This window comes from Rhinopithecus bieti, unplaced genomic scaffold (assembly GCF_001698545.2).
Source record: "Rhinopithecus bieti isolate Rb0 unplaced genomic scaffold, ASM169854v2 scaffold_1530, whole genome shotgun sequence".
Classification (NCBI taxonomy): domain Eukaryota; kingdom Metazoa; phylum Chordata; class Mammalia; order Primates; family Cercopithecidae; genus Rhinopithecus; species Rhinopithecus bieti.
The window spans coordinates 3,955,478-3,971,919 of NW_016803808.1; the positions used below are offsets into that span (position 1 = coordinate 3,955,478).

General features: G+C 46.0%; 1 protein-coding gene across 7 annotated transcripts in view; it reads left to right on the plus strand.

Moving 5' to 3' along the window:
• LPIN1 (lipin 1) overlaps positions 1-16,442 on the plus strand; it is a 149,647-nt gene that overhangs the window by 126,653 nt on the left and 6,552 nt on the right. For all 7 annotated transcript variants that reach the window (XM_017854046.1, XM_017854054.1, XM_017854078.1 and 4 more), the window contains 4 exons: positions 118-204; positions 10,234-10,386; positions 14,386-14,500; positions 15,305-15,408. In XM_017854046.1, the coding sequence (XP_017709535.1) occupies positions 118-204; positions 10,234-10,386; positions 14,386-14,500; positions 15,305-15,408 (459 nt within the window). The remainder of the gene's footprint in view (positions 1-117; positions 205-10,233; positions 10,387-14,385; positions 14,501-15,304; positions 15,409-16,442) is intronic.

Below are 16,442 nucleotides of genomic sequence, written 5' to 3' on the forward strand. Positions count from 1 at the left end.
TCTTGTGTGTGTGTGTGTGTGTGTGTGTGTGTGTGTGTGTGTTTTAACGAGGCATGAATGGTGCAATGAATCTGAATGGGAGTTTTACTTTATTTTTCTCTTTTTCTCTTCATTTAGATCAGACACTCTTGGCCACATTTTGCCCACCCTTGGGAAGGATTGGACCCACCAGGGCATTGCTAAGCTGTACCATAAAGTGAGCCAGTGAGTACAGAGTGCCTGTTTCCCGCCTCCCGCGAACGCTGGTTGTGTGCACCACACTCTGCATGTGGAATCTTTCCTGCCCCCGCACAGGGTGACTTGTAGAGAGGGCTGCACCTCAACCGGGGAGGGGCAGTGGGGGTCGGGGTGGCAGTGGAGAGTCCAGAGTGAAAGTGAATCCCAGTAACTCTAAATTTGAATTCAATACCAAGAAACAAGGAGCGAAGTATAGGGGACTCGATTACTAGGAGAACACAGATGGTGGCAGCGTTAGGGATGAGATTGAGGTTTAGCTCATCCCGAGGGATGGCAGAGGTAGCCAGATGAAGAAATAGGAGCTTATATGTTATATATGCCAAGTGATTTTCTGTAGGCTAAAAAGTTGCAGATTCCAGGCAAGTTTTGTCGGCATTGCAGGCCCTGCGAGCCAACCAGGAGGGTACGTAGTGTCCACCTGGTCTGTGGAGTGCTCCAGCAAGCGGCCCAGAGCAGAACAGTGCCCACCGTGGGGCCCTCAGCCCCAGGCATCAGGTGGGAGAGTTCTCCGGCTGCTGTTCTGTGCTGGGTACATGGGTTACTTCACTTAAATCTTACAGCGATTCTGAAAAGCACATAATATCATTTCTGTGTTTAGATGAGTGAAATTAATGAGGAAAACTAACGTGATTTATCCAAATTCCCATTGCTGTCGTCTGGCTCCAGGGTTCAGAGCCCTGCAGGGATTCTCCACGTCCCCCTGAAACGCCCGCATTCTAGCTTGCCGGGCCCAAGCCACTCTCCCGCTCAGTCATGCCTTCTCCAGCCTTTTGTGGCCTCAAGTCTCCCATGCGAGCGAAATCTCCCCCTCCACAGCATTCTCTTCTCCAGCCAGTTAGAGCTGGAAGGTGCCTCTGCCTGAATCAGGACAGCGCTGTCTCTCCGTGGGTGAGGGGGGTGAGCAAGTTACATTCATACGTAGTGAGCGTCAAGATGGAAGTCCCAGGCCCGTGGTTCCCAACCTTGTTTTCTCATCTCTAGCCCACATTGGTGATGGTAGGGAATGGGCCACCATCCAGAGCTGTTTCTAGAACAGATGAATGAACTGTATTTCCCTGCCCTGCATCCATTCATCCATCCAGCATTCCTTGAGGGCCTGTTAGTGCCTCATCCTAGGGCAGTTACCTGGGATTACCATGAACTAGGTAAGTCTCTGACCTGGGACTTTATGATCCAGTAGAAAAATGGTGGCTTGGAGAGAGAACCTTATAACCTGGTGGGATTAAAAGCTTCAGATTTTGTTGGGCACATGCCTGTAGTCCCAGCTACTTGGGAGGCTGAGGTGGGAGGATTGCTTGAACCCAGGAGTTCAAATCCAGCCTGGGCAACATAGTGAGACCCCCCCATCTCTCTAAAAAAATAAATATATACATTTAAAAAGCTTCAGATGTCATCTTAAATGCCCAGGCTCATTGGTTTGACTTTACTTTTCTAGATTTCATCTTTAAAAATTATTCATACAAAAGTTATACATACTTCTTAAGACATAAATATATTAATAAAATAGGCCAAGATTATAGAAACTTTAAAGTGCAGAGGTTGTATCACCCTCCTCCCTGCCTTGCTCCAAGCTATTCCCTTCCTTAAAAGTAGAACTACTATGAACAGTTTGGTTCTATCTTGCTGAACTTAAAAAATTTGGGCTGTGTGCGGTGGCTCACACCTGTAATCCCAGCACTTTGGGAGGCCGAGGCGGGTGGATCACGAGGTCAGGAGATAGAGACCATCCTGGCTAACACGGTGAAACCCCATCTCTACTAAAATACAAAAAATTAGCTGGGTGTGGTGGTGGGTGCCTGTAGTCCCAGCTACTCAGGAGGCTGAGGCAGGAGAGTGGCGTGAACCTGGGAGGCGGAGCTTGCGGTGAGCCGAGATCGCGCCACTGCACTCCAGCCTGGGTGACAGGGAGAGACTCCATCTCAAAAAAAAAAAAATTAACATTCCCACACATATACACTGACATTATTTAATTATTCATTATATCTTTTTGTTTCATTTGATGTAATATTTACCTTACTCTTTTGGCTGCTGGGCAGAACCCTGTCGTCTGGATATACCATACTTTCTTTAACTCACCGTCTATTGATGAACGTGTAGGTAGTTGCCACTTTTTCCACTATTGCCAACAGCGATGCAGTAAGCGTTCACGTACAATGCTTATGATATATAATGCATGTATAAATAAATAAAGAAGGCACATACACTTAGGGAAGTCCTGCTGTAAAGTAGATTCCCAGGAGTAGAATTGCTGGGTCAAAGGATGAGCACATTTAAAGATTTGATCAATATTGCCGAATTGCCCTCTAAAAAGGTTATCCCAGTCTGTGCGCCTGTCGATGGCGGACGTGCAGAGTCCCCTCCCTGCAGCCTCACCATGGGCTGACCTTTCATTTAGAAGGATTAATCTACTCATGAGCTGCCTTGGCTTGTGTGACACTGAAAATTGCATCTATTTTTAGTTGAAGGAAAGAAGCCCTCATGGGTCAGGATATTGAGTAGTGTACAGCCTGATTCATTTGGTTTTTGGAACATAAATCTATTTCCGTCCTTACCGTAACATTAAACAAACACTGTTGCTTTTTAATTTTTTTTTTTGGGGTCTTGATTTGTCTCTTGGATTTTCTCAGAAGAGAGATCTTCATGAAAAATAAAGCTGTGTGACTTACTGAAGAACCCCTGACCATTCTTTGACTGGTTGGTTTAGAATGAGTGAAACCTGTTTGTCTGGACCCACAGATACTGCTGTACCCTTCCTGTGCTATCACTTTGGTTGAAAGGCCGGAGCATGATGTCACGTGGAGACCCAACAGTTGCCTGCCTATGGAGTTGGATGTATGTGTTGTCCGGGGCACCCAGTCAGGCCTGTGTGATTCGCAGGATGGCCAGGGCTTCTGAAAACCCATCTTCAGGGCAGCTTTGCCACCACCTTCAGGGTTCCCTGCTCAGCATCGTAGGAGGAGGTGCCAGCTCCTTGGTGTGGCATTTGAAACCTGGCACTTTCAGGTCCCAGCCTTCTGCCAAGCCCTTATTTTCAGCTGCTGTTTCTCAGCCCTTCCTGCTCTAATCCAGAGACTCTGTTCCTCCTCTGCACTCCATCCCCATCTTCCTGCCTTTGTTATGTGGTGGCCTCAGCTTGACATGGCTTCCCCTCTGATTTTTGCCTCTCAATATTTTTGCAGCCTTTAATGCCTGGCTCAGATGCCACAGTCCTGAGGCCACAGTCGGTGACCCTAGTCAGCTCTGGCCTCTTCCCTGTCCCCGGACTTGCTGGATTCTATGTGGATACTGGAGGGCTTGGGCCTGGCTTGTTGGCCTTGGTCCCCATCATGGAGGACAGACTGGACACGATGGCAGCCCCCAGAGCTGACCACTGATGAAAGTAATTCCCATCCTGGCAGCCTCTCTCAACCCTCCTCACATGATGGCCTTAGCAGCCACCGCTGGGAGACCCGTCAGGCTAAGAATTCACCAAGGCTTGTGGCCCGCTGTTCTAATGACTGCATCATTCTTTTGAATCTGTATTGTGATTTCTAGAGAAACAGAGAAATGGTTCTCATACTGGGTACCAGGAAAAAGATGCCATTTACATGAGGGTTTGTGAACTTTTTCCTGACATTGCTTCCCTTGAATTTGGGTACGACTTACATTTTATGCACTGTCGTATTTGTCTAATGAAAAAGCCAGTCTTCAGCCGGGCACAGTGACTCACACGAAGTCCGAGGCAGGTGGATCACTTGAAGTCAGGAGTTTGAGACCAGCCTGGCCAACATGCTGAAACCCCATCTCTACTAAGTACAAAAATTAGCCAGATATATTGGTGGGTGCCTGTAATCCCAGCTACTTGGGAAGCTGAGGCAGGAGAATTGCTTGAACCCTGGAGGTAGAGGTTGCAGTGAGCTGAGATCGCACCATTGTACTCCAGCCTGGGCGACAGAGCAAGACACCGTCTAAAAAAAAAAAAAGAGAGAGAGAAAGCCAGTCTTGCAGTTAACCACTTGCCTGAAACAACAGCAAATAAGGACAATTTTGTTTTCTGCTGAAGTTAATTACTTGTTTGGATCTAGTCAGCCCATGAGAAATGATCCGTAAGGCTAATTGTCACCTTGTTCATAGAGAGGGTATGAAGCTGGCTTGAGTATTGATGAAACAGAACAAATACAAATGGAAGATACAGGAACCCCTTTCAGATTCAGGTGTATTCAAAAGTAGAAGGAAAGTCAAGGAGGACTGTTGCCTAAAAGATCTAAATCATTGAGCTAAGGGGTCCTTTGGGGCCTAAATTTGGGGAATAATTGTTTGAATTTTTGACCTTATTTCATACATGCTTTTATATTCATATAACCAGAAGCCAGTGTTTTTGTAACTTAGGGAAAAGAACATTTACTGTGTTTCTCCAGGTTCGTTAGCTCTGCTAGGGCCTAGGTGTGTGGTGTCCCAAGCCAGTGGACTGAAAATGAGAGGCATCTGTAGCAGACTTGTTAGGGTCTCTCTTTTTTTTTTTTTTTTTTTGAGATGGAGTTTCACTCTCGTCACCCAGGCTGGAGTGCAATGGCATGATCTTGGCTCACTGCAACCTCCGCCTCCCAGGTTCAGGCGATTCTCATGCCTCAGCCTCCCAAGTAGCGGGGATTATACGCACATGCCACCATGCCCGGCTAATTTTGTATTTTTAGTAGAGACAGAGTTTCACCATGTTGGCCAGGCTGGTTTCCAATGCCTGACTTTAGGTGATCTGCCCACCTCAGCCTCCCAAAGTGCGGGGATTACAGGCGTGAACCACTGCACCCGGCCTAGATCTTTTTTCTTCTCCTGCCTGCAGCAGTTCTTTCTTTCACGTCAGCACTTCTTTATTTATTGCAGTCATTGCTCTCTGCCAGTAAGAGATATGATGATGCGGTGAATAGAAGGTCTGATTGGGAGTCGGGCCGGGATCCCAGAAGCAGCAGCCATTAGCTCACACTGGGCCCTGGGACCGAGTACCTACTCTGAGCTTTGGTTTCCTCTTCTGTAAAATGAGGAGATTAGTCTAGATGACCCCTGAGGTCACTGCTAACCTGGGAATGCTCTGCTCCTGGCTGTGTGGATTGCACGAGGGTGTGTTTTGCTTTTCCAAGCCAAACCTCAGCCCAAACACACAGGGTTCCGCTGGACCCTGGTTGCACCAGGAGCTGTCCTAAGTGCCGTCGGGGGTGCTGAGCAGTCTCTCCCTTCAAGAAGCTTGTGGTACTGTGGGAGGAGACACTTAGGGCTCCCTGTAATGAGGCAGTGAGGGGCAGATCGAGCGAGGAAGATGCTGGTTTTTGTTGGACATATGTCAAGGAGAAGTTAATTTTGATTGACCAGAGGTGTCAGAGGAGGGCCCTGTGAGAAGGTGCACTCCGCTGAGTCTCCCTGGAGGAGCAGGGTTTCAAAGGAGAGGAAAGCTCACCACAGGTGGAAGTAGGAGTGAGAGGGGAGGCTGGGAGATGAGCAGGTGCTGGGTGGGCTCACTGAAAGGGAGGCTCCGGTGCAGACGGTGGGGGAGGTAAAAGATGAAGCAGGAGAGTAGGCAGAAACCAGGTTGCGGAGTGCCTGGGAGGTGACTCACCAAGCCTGAGTGGTGCTGCGCCTTCCTTTCTCAAGGTGGCTGGTGACCCTCTCTCCCCTCAGGATGGCAGATGGGGCCACAGAGTCATTTTTCTCTACAGCAGTGGCTCTCAACTGATGGACATATGGCAGTGTCTGGGGATGCTTCTGATGGACATAACTGGGGCATGCTGTTGACCCTTAGTGGGTGGACCCAGGGTGGTGCTGCATATCCAATGACGCGGCATTGTGCGGGCCTTGCTCTCCAACAGACTCTCCTCCCGTCTCAGATGTCAGTGTTGAGAAACTCCAGGCTAGAAGCTTATCTTGCAAAATGCTCCCAAAGGTGATCTTTCCAAACTATTTAAATCTCCCTGAGTCAGTGTCTTAAGAGGGATGCAGAGATGAGGGCAGAGGAGAAAACTATTTGCACCAAGCCTGGGCCTGGATCCTTCTTTTTTTTTTTTTTTCCCCATTCTGGTGTTTCAGTTGCTGACAATGCTAGAGGAACAGGAGTGATGTGTGTGTGTGTCGCACCCTTATCCACTGGCACTTCCTATTCCTGGATCCCACCTGTCCTGCTGGGTAATTGTTGATTTTCCCCAAGCACTCTCTGCTCCTGTAGGGCAGGGCTGTGCCATGCCCTGTGGGCACCCCAGACCCCACGTGCGGCCTGGCACAGGAGCGCCCAGTGAGTGAGTGTGCATTGAAGGGACTGTGGAAGGAGCCTACGGGTTGAGCAGGGACGTCAACTGGGCTGGCCTGTGGGGCATGTCCTGCCACTGGTTGCCCTCCTGAGTGAGGGGTCTTCCCTGGGAGAGGCACCGTGGAGACTTAGTGCTGCCTGAGCATTTGATGGGAGCACTTGTTGGCATTGCAGGCGGCTTTTGTTGAAGGCGGGAGGGAAGGCTCTTCCACCAGCACGCTTTTTCCCCATGAGGTCACTCTCGAGCTGGCTTTCCAGCTAAGTTTAGTCAGGCAAGAATGCTGGCACGCTGACAGTAACTCAGTGGCATGGCCCAACTGTGAAATGTATTTGACAATACAGTTTTGTGTAGATTAGCATCTTAGATCTCTGCAGGTGGCAGCTTTTAGGACTTTGATGTGAAGAGCTATACATGGAAATAGTGATTTCTTTTTAAAGGTTGTATTAATTAGATGGCTAAAATACAAAGATATTTAGAAATTAGTAAGATTGGCCGGGTGCGGAGGCTCATGCTTGTAGTCCCAGCACTTTGGGAGGCCAAGGTGGGCGGATCATGAGGTCAAGAGATTGATACCATCCTGGCCGATATGGTGAAACCCCGTCTCTACTAAAAATTAGCCAGGTGTGGTGTTGCATGCCTGTAGTCCTAGCTACTCAGGAGGCTGAGACAGGAGAATCGCTTGAATCCGGGAGGCGGGGGTAGCAGAGATCGTGCCACTGCACTCCAGCCTGGTGACAGAGCGAGACTCTGTCTCAAAAAAGAGAAAGAGAGAGAGAAAAAAAAAAGAAATTAAAAAGACTGATTTTCAGATGCATCCCTGTATTCCAGATAAGCTGTTATGTCTAGATTCTTTTGTCTTAAAACTTTCCTGTTTCTTAGTTTTAAAGAACATATTATTGAGCAGTTTTTGAAACAAGTCCATTGGCCATTATAAAATATTTATGGTAGAGCAATATGTTGGATAGGAAGCGGGCAGTTTATTCACTCATTCAGCAAATATTCACTAAGTGTCTGCTACAAGTCAAGCACTGTTTTTGGTACTGGGGTTGTAGCAAAAAATGGGACAAAGTCCCTGTCCTCATGGAGTTTATGGATGAATGAGAGATACAGTTGAATAAGGGACTGTAACGTTGTATTAGTGATCAGTGCTAGGAGGAGAGGGAAGGCAGAGCGAGGGCCAGTGCCTGGGTGAGGAGTGAGGGGGGGTGTGTTTCCTCGTGTAGGGGAGGTCAAGGGAAAGGCCCTCTGGAGAGGCGAGATCCAGCAGAGACCTAGGTGTGAGCAGTCCCTGCGGACTGGGGGAAAGGTGTTCCAGGCAGGAGGAACGGCATGGGCAAGTGCCAGCACAGATGAGCGTGGCGAGTTGGAGGAAGGATGGGAACACCTGTGTGGTTTGCCAGGAATGAGGAGTTGGAAGTCATCGCAGATGGGGTTAGGGTTGGAGAGAAAGGTGGGGGCCAGGTCTTCTTGGTCTTATAGGCCACAGTGAAGGGTTTGGGTGATGTCTGCAAGAGGTGCAGCCTCGGGAGGGTGCTGAGTGTGAGTGGGCTACGCTTTACGTTTTCTTAGAGCACCATGTGGAGTCGGGATAGCAGCAGGGAGGTCATTTAAGATTGTCACAGCAACAGAGGCCGGGAGGCCGTGCAGTGTGGTTGTGGTGGGAGCACTGGGTGGTGCTGAGGGGCGGTTTGGGTGGCTGTAGGCGGTGGAGCAGAGAGGACCTGCTGATTGTACGGTGTGGGGGCTGAGGGGAAGTAGACACCAGTGGGGCCCCTGAGGGTTTGACGTCACACCTGGGTTAGGAGAATGCCACTTGCTACTTGCAACACGGGCTCCCGAGGAGTCTCGGGGTGAGTTGGGGAGGAGCCGCTGTGGTGTGTGTGGTTTTGGAGGTACACATTTTGGAGTATGATGAGTACTGTGGGGTCCACAGTGAGCCTGTACTGCACAGTGGGTATAATGTGGAGTTCATAGTAGCTGCAGCTTGGGAGAGGGGTCTGGACGGGGTCCATGCATTTGGGAGGTATCAGTGTATAGATAGTGTTTAAAAATTTTTGGATAATATATTTTACTTAATCCAACATATTAAAAATGATATCACTTAGACATATAATCAATATGAAAATGATTAATGAAATATATCATACCTTCTTTTTTTTATAATAGACTTTGAAACTTGATACCAAGTTTTTATGCTTAGAGCACATTTCATTCTAGACACTAAATTTTTGATGGTTAAAAAAAAGTGAAATGGGGCCGGGCTCAGTGGCTTATGCCTGTAATCCCAGCATTTTGGGAGGCCAAGGCAGGTGGATCACCTGAGGTCAGGAGTTCGGGACCACCCTGGCCAACATGGTGAAACTCGCTCCCTACAAAAAATACAAAAATTAGCCGGGCGTGGTGGTGCATGCCTGTAATCCTAGCTACTTGGGAGGCTGAGGCAGGAGAATTGCTTGAACCTGGGAGGCAGAGGTTGCAGTGAGCCAAGATTGCGCCACTGCTCTCCAGCCTGCGGGACAGATCAAGGCTCTCTCTCAAAAAAAAAAAAAAAAAAAAAAAAAAAAAAAAAAAAAAAAAAAAAGTGAGATGGAGTCCTGCTAATGCAACAAAGTTGCATTCATAGAATAGTTATGTTGCTTCAGTCTAGACATGGCATTTGGAGCCGTGGAAGTGGGTGAGATCCCCAGATCCTCTAGGGAGGGTAGGGGGTATGGAGAGATGAGGCCTGAGACCCTGGGCGCTTGTACGTTTTGAGACTGGCAGTGCAGATGGGAGCAGTCGAGCCGCCGTGTCTGGGAAGGGGTGGCTGCTGAAGAGGAGAACACCCGGACACTGTGGAGTCCTGGGGGCTGAGTGACTCAGGTGCTCCGGGAGAAGGAAGGAACCCCTGAGGCAGAGACTACTGGGGAGTCCATTCCTACAAGAATTGAGAGTTGATACCTGCGTTTGGCAAGATGGGCATCAAGGTGACCTGTGCAGGGACAGCAAGGAAGGGAACGAGAGAATGAGAGTCTGCTGGGAGTGAGGAGAGGAAGGAAGGTGAAGAAGTGGACTCAATGCGTATACTCAGCTTTTTGGAAGAATTTTACTACAAAAGGGAACAGAGAAATGGTATCTCAGCCAAAGAGAGACTAAGGACGTTTTGGCATGTGTGTGTGTGTGTGTGTGTGTCTGTGTGTGTGTGTATGTGGTTGTTCTGGCTTGGCTTTTTTTTAGGATGAAATGAGAGATTGCAGAATATTTATGTGCTGATGTGAATTACCCAAAAGAGAGGAGGAATTTAATGGGATGTGTGTAGGGGCTAATAAAGCAAATGCTGGAGCAAAGTGTGTGAATTGGCAGGTGGCTGTGGACATGTCGCAGGGGCTCTAGCCAAGAGCTGGGACCGGGGGAGTATGAAGGGCTCAGGCGCAGACAGGTGAACCAGTTTCATCCATCTGAACCTCAGTTTCCATAGTAGTAAAACCAGGGGAAAATACTCATCCAGCCATGTTCTTCTGAGGATTAAACAAAGTGGGGAACACAGAAGTGCTTAGTGAATTACAGTGAAATGTATTTAAGCTTATTTCTCAATTGCAAGCAAGATTTTGTAGAATGTGGACTTTTGTATGTGGGGGAACTTGAAACAGTGCCATTCTTCAGAACAGATCTGGATCAGGATTTGTGAATGCAAAAAGTTTCCATTTTCTGATGCCATGAAATATGAATGTTTTATGTCTTTCAGGAACGGATATAAATTTCTCTATTGCTCTGCCCGTGCCATCGGGATGGCGGACATGACGCGGGGCTACCTGCACTGGGTCAACGAGAGGGGCACGGTGCTGCCCCAGGGGCCCCTGCTGCTGAGTCCCAGCAGCCTCTTCTCTGCCCTGCACAGGTACCAGGCCTGCTCCCTACACCTACGTCTGTGGGCCTGTTCAGACCCTCTTTCTTCCTAACTGCAATTTTTGTAAGAATAGCTTCCTCACTGGTCTTCTCCAACCAATATCCATGCTCCATAGCCGGCACCAGGAAAATCATTCCAAACACAGGTCCACACCTGCATTGGCTCCTCACGGCTTTCAGGCCAAGTCCAGACTCAGGGGCTTGGCGCCTGGTGGCTCCTCATGGCCCGTGCCTCCCCTCCTCTCCAGGCGTGTTTCTCTCGTCTCTACATCTCAGTCTATGTCTCCCAGACAATTGTCTCTGCTTGGAGCCTTTGCACATGCTGTTCCCCTCTTTCTGGGTCACTCTCCTGCTCCATCTCTTCTTGAGTAGCCTGGCTAAATCTTAATGTCCCTTGGACAATGAGCCTCTATCTCATCTCCTTAGGGATCCTTAAGTGGCCCATCTACCAATGACCGTCATCCACCTGGCTTTTGCCACCCATCCTACTTGTTATTTTCTGTCTTAGAGTTCTGGGAACACTGCTCGTTTTAAGGGTTCTCTAACAGACCACTAGCCAATTTCTGATTGCCTTCCTCCCTTCATCTACTGGGCCATATCAAGGTAGCTAAGCTAGATTAACTCTGGCCCCATGGAATTGGAGGAGGAAAACACTGGATGTCCCTGTAGTTGGGGGAAGAAAACACTGGATGTCCCTGTAGTTGGGGGAAGAAAACACTGGATGTCTCTGTAGTTGGGGGAAGAAAACACTGGATGTCCCTGTAGTTGGAGGCCCAGGGCAATTTACTAGACACCTCTCAAAGGCAAATCTATTGTGGTCAACCATGGGACGTTGGGCCCTGCTGAAGGCTGATTATGAGTATCATTGACTTGGTCTTTATGAATGTCATTGGTGTGATTCTGCCTGAATTTGAAGACCAGATGAACTGCTGGCTGCTGCTAATCATGCAAACAATGGAAGAATCTAAATGGGCCCCCAATGCTGTGTTGATTCTTGTGTATTTTCCTTTAGCTCTGTAGGTACTTTTCCATCACGGTGTTGTTTTGTGTAAGCAGTAGCTTTTTTCCTGTAGTAAAGGATCTCAAATTGAGACACGCACGTTCTAGGGGAGAAAAGTCAGGCACAACCTAGTGTATTTCAAGTCCTCAGAGCTATCGTAACAGCATTGATCTCCATAGAAATCCTGATATTTTAATGAAATTGTGTCCCTAAGCTATGCTGACAATTTGCAACAAGCCGTTCATCAGCCTGTGTTAAGTAGTAAGGCTTTGCTAGGCCAAGCAAAAAGTCGACATTGTTACTCTGACATCCTAACGCTATCTATACATTTAAAGTGATCCTTTTCTCATTTCCTTATTTAAATATCATTGTCCAAGGTATATTGCTTTTTCCCTGGAAGGAATTATTTTAAGAACCCTAAATCACATAGTTGGTATGTCCTCTTGGAAGGCCAAAGTGCTCCTGCGGCAAATGGCCACCAGCCTGGTCCTTCCCAGGGCTGCCATCAAGCCACAGCCATTCCATGTGCTAGCTGTCCCGTGGAGTTCTCTAGAATTGCTAGCCAAGTCTGCCCTGATGCAAATGACCTTCCTTCTTTTTTTTTTTTTTTAATTTTACCCTAAGTTCTGGGATACATGTGCAGAACGTGCAGGTTTTTTACATAGGTATATGTGTGCCATGGTGGTTTGTTGCACCTATCAGCCTGTCATCCAGGTTTTAAGCCCCGCATGTATTAGGTATTTGTCCTAATGCTCTCCCTCCCCTTGCCCCCTCACCCCCTGACAGGCCCTGGTGTGTGATGTTCCCCTCCCTGTGTCCATGTGTTCTCATTGTTCAACTCCCACTTATGAGTGAGAACACGCAGTGTTTGGTTTTCTGTTCCTGTGTTAGTTTGCTGAGAATGATGGCTTCCAGCTTCATCCATGTCCCTGCAAAGGACATGAGCTCATTCTTTTTTATGGCTGCATAGTATTCCGTGGTGTATATGTGCCACATTTTCTTTATCCAGTCTATCATTGATGGGCACACAAATGACCTTCCTTAGCACAACTCTTTAACTGGGTGCAGTTCTGATTCTACCGCTAGGTTTTGAATTAGGATGCAGGAGGGGAATGTAGTGGGTGGACATGCGTGTGGTGCAGTGGGCAGAAACAAGCCCTCGGCACAGGATGGCGATCACTTGGCCTTTGTCAGGAGTGCCGTGGGTATCTTTTCCCAGTTCATAGCTTTTGATGAAAATAAACTTAGTTTTATGTCATTCAGCATATTGTTTCCTCAGTAGTGCTTTTTGTGTATTACCAAAGTCTTCTCTGACCTGTGGGCATGAAGACAGTCCTGTATTTTATCTGAAGGTGTTGCTTTCACATTTGGGTCTATAATCCACTAAGAATGGATTTATTTAAGTAGAATGAAGTGGGGGTGCAATTTAATTTTTTTTTCCTACATGGATATTCATTTGTCCCAGCACCACATGCTAAAAAGACTGCCCTGTCCTTGCTGCTCCAAGATGCCATTGTGGTCATAAAGCAAGTATCTGTGAATGTGTGGTTCTGTTTTGGGGCTTTCTGTTTTGTTCCACTGGCAAAGGCCTGGACAAATTGGTCAAGGCCATAGTGTCCCATCTCCCACAGCTGCAGAAGCTCCTCACCTTCCCAGCATCGGAAGTGCTAGACCTGGCTTTCTGCTCGTTTTCATAGCTTCTAGACTCAAATTGCATCAAAACACCCAAGACACTGTTATGAGTTTGACTGAAATTGCAGCGAATCTGTAGAGCGATTTAGGAAGACTTAATATCTCAAAATTATATTGGATCTTCCAATCCAAGAGTATAGTCTATTTCATCATTTGTTTAGGTCTTTCCTAATATATTTCAGTAAAGTTTTATAATTTTAGCCATAAAGGTCTGGCACATCTTCTGTTAGGTTTATTTCTAGACATTTTATACTTTAAAATTTAATTTAAAATGCCATTAACACAATTACCTTTTCTACTTTTTCAGATGCATGAAAATGCGATTAATATTTGTACATTGATTTTTTTTGTACATTGACTTGCTAACCTTATTAGAGTCTTTTTAATTCTGGTAATTCATGTGTAGGTTCAGCTTTTTAATGTGCATATTTGTTTTTTGTGATGACAGTTTTTCCCCCTAATTCTCTCTAATATATATAACTTTTATTTATTTTTCTTACGTTATTGCATTTGATAGGGCAGGCAGTACAGCAGTGAATTGCCACAGTGATACAGACCATCATGCTTTCACTGTTAATAAGATGTTCACTCTAGGTTTTTTAGTATTCCCTTCCATTCCTGGTTGGAGTTCTCATCTGGATTAGATGTTAAATTGTATCAAATCCTCTTTTTAAATTTAAATATTTTTAAAAATGAATTTGAAGTTGGGAGGGAACTGGTATCAAATACCCTTTTTGTATCTGTTGAGATGATCATGTTTTTCTCTTTTAACCTGATAATGTGTTATATTATATTGATTTTAAATATTAAATTGCTATTTCATTCCTGGAATAAACCCAGCTTTTATACATTGCTACAATTTGTGCATACACACACACACACACACTTATATGTATATATATATTTTAGAATTTTTGCACTTATATTCCAAATGAGATTGGTCCACACTTTGCCCATACTTCTCTTTTTTAGGTTTTGTTTTTAAGGTTATGCTGGCCTCATCGAATTAATTTAGAGATGTTCCTTTTTGTTTTTATGCTCTGTCATTCTTTGTTTCCTGGGTGACCAGGAGAACTCTTGGTGAAATGGCTCATCCTTGGTGTTTTTGTAGAAAGACTTGAAAGTATGGGTTTACTTTCCATCTCGTGCTTTTCTGGGATGTCTTAACTCCCTGACACACACTAAACTTTTGAAGATTTGAGTTTTCTTAGTGTTGTGGCAGCTTTGTCAGCTAAAAACAGTTTGATGCTAAAGGAAGCTTAACCTCTCATGTTAATCTATTATTTATTTGTTTAACAGAGAAGTGATTGAAAAGAAGCCAGAGAAGTTTAAAGTCCAGTGTTTGACAGACATCAAAAACCTGTTTTTCCCCAATACAGAGCCCTTTTATGCTGCTTTTGGAAACCGACCGGCTGTAAGTAGTAGATTGGGTATAGAAAAACCCTTGAAATGACTGCGTTTTCTGGTTGCTGTCGTCTGAAAGCCCTATCCTAGAACTATATGTAGAGTCAGACTCTCATCCTAGAAGCAGTAGCCTGGTGAAGAGCCACTTGCCTACATCTAAAGGGAAGGGGATTACAAATTGTCTTATGGCCTCCAGGGTTCTTTGAAGGTTGGCAAGTGGGTCAAAGCTTGAGATGTGGGACTTAAAACTCCAAATTCCAAATTATTCATTAAAGCAGTAAAGCGAGAACATGTAATCGGATTAGGTTCTTTCTACCAGAAGGGAACCGCAAAATTAGTCCTAACCATGATGGTGAATTCAGCGTCTCACATCTAGTGTTGTCTCGTATCATGAAAGAAGCACTTTGAGATTTTGCACGTATGCCCAAATTTACTAGAAAGCTACGTATTCTAGAGAATGTAGTTAGGTACTAACTGCTCCGTCGGAAAGTCCTACTTTTGAAAATTATGGGAGATTTTCATGAAGTAGGAATATGGGTCAGAGAATAACCTGAAGGAATGTTAGAATTGCGCGACCTGATAGGTTGTCTTTTCTTTAACTCAGTCCTTGAACAGATGAGGGAGTTGAGGCCCAGAGAGCAAAACTAATTGAACAGTTTCCCATCAAAGAATATTCTTTCACTGCACCACTTTGAGGTAGAGCTCTGGTTAATGAAAATTTGGTATTTCATCAAATCAGAAATACCGTGGACTTGTTTTTACAATGAACTCTTTTTTTCTAATGAACACTTTAAATCACCTTTACCACATATAGGATGTGTATTCATACAAGCAAGTAGGAGTGTCTTTGAATAGAATATTTACCGTCAACCCTAAAGGAGAGCTGGTACAGGAGCATGCGAAGACCAACATCTCATCGTGAGTATTGTACATGTTTTATGTGATTATTATATCAGTACCATTATCTTAAAATGGCGCTTCCCAGTTCGTGGTGTACCTCTTCCCCTTTGCTGCCTGCATGTTAATCTCTAATTCTTACAATGAAGAAATATATTTCAACTCCTCGTATTTTGTCCAACACATAATTTTTAGACAGCTGGAACTGAATCAGAGCCCCTCTGGGTCTAAAATTTAAACTCGTGGTTAAATTCTGCTACAGAATGGAATTGAATGAATTTGAAAACTAGTAGTTTAGATTTGCCAAGTTAGGTTTGAAAGCCTAGAATGTGAATGAGAAATGTAACCAAACTGAAATATGTGAAGCTATATTTAAAGATGAGGAACTGTATATCTCTTCACATACCAAATGTTTCTTACCAGAGACATTGCTGTGTAATTGTTAAGAATTCCCCTCATATTTTTGGTCAAAGCCCAGTTTTCCTGAGTCAGTGGGCTACACGGGATTACTCTTTCTAATGCGGCATGCTGGTGTACTTAGAATCACCCTTGACTTTATCCTGTCCCCATTGGGTTCCTCACTTCTTAGAATGGAGAGCACTTCCTCCTTCCATGTTGTTGGGAGGTGGGCCCACTGGGTGACGTCAGCCCAGGCAGACCCTTGTCTTCCTGCCTTGTCCATTTCAGAGACCACACCTCTTCTGGTCTTGTCTGTGCAGACCTGGAAAAGAGCCTCTGGCAGGCCAGGTGCGGTGGCTCATGCCTGTAATCCCAGTACTTTGGGAGGCCGAGGCAGGTGGATCACCTGAGATTGGGAGTTCGAGACCAGCCTCACCAACATGGGGAAACCCTGTCTCTACTAAAAATAGAAAAATTAGCTGGGTGTGGTGTGCATGCCTGTAATCCCAGCTACTCAGGAGGCTGAGGCAGGAGAATCGCTTGAACCCAGGAGGCGGAGGTTGCTGTGAGCCGAGATCACGCCATTGCACTCCAGCCTGGGCAACAGAGCTAGACTCCATCTCCCCCTCCAAAAAAAAAAAAAAAAAAAAAAAAAA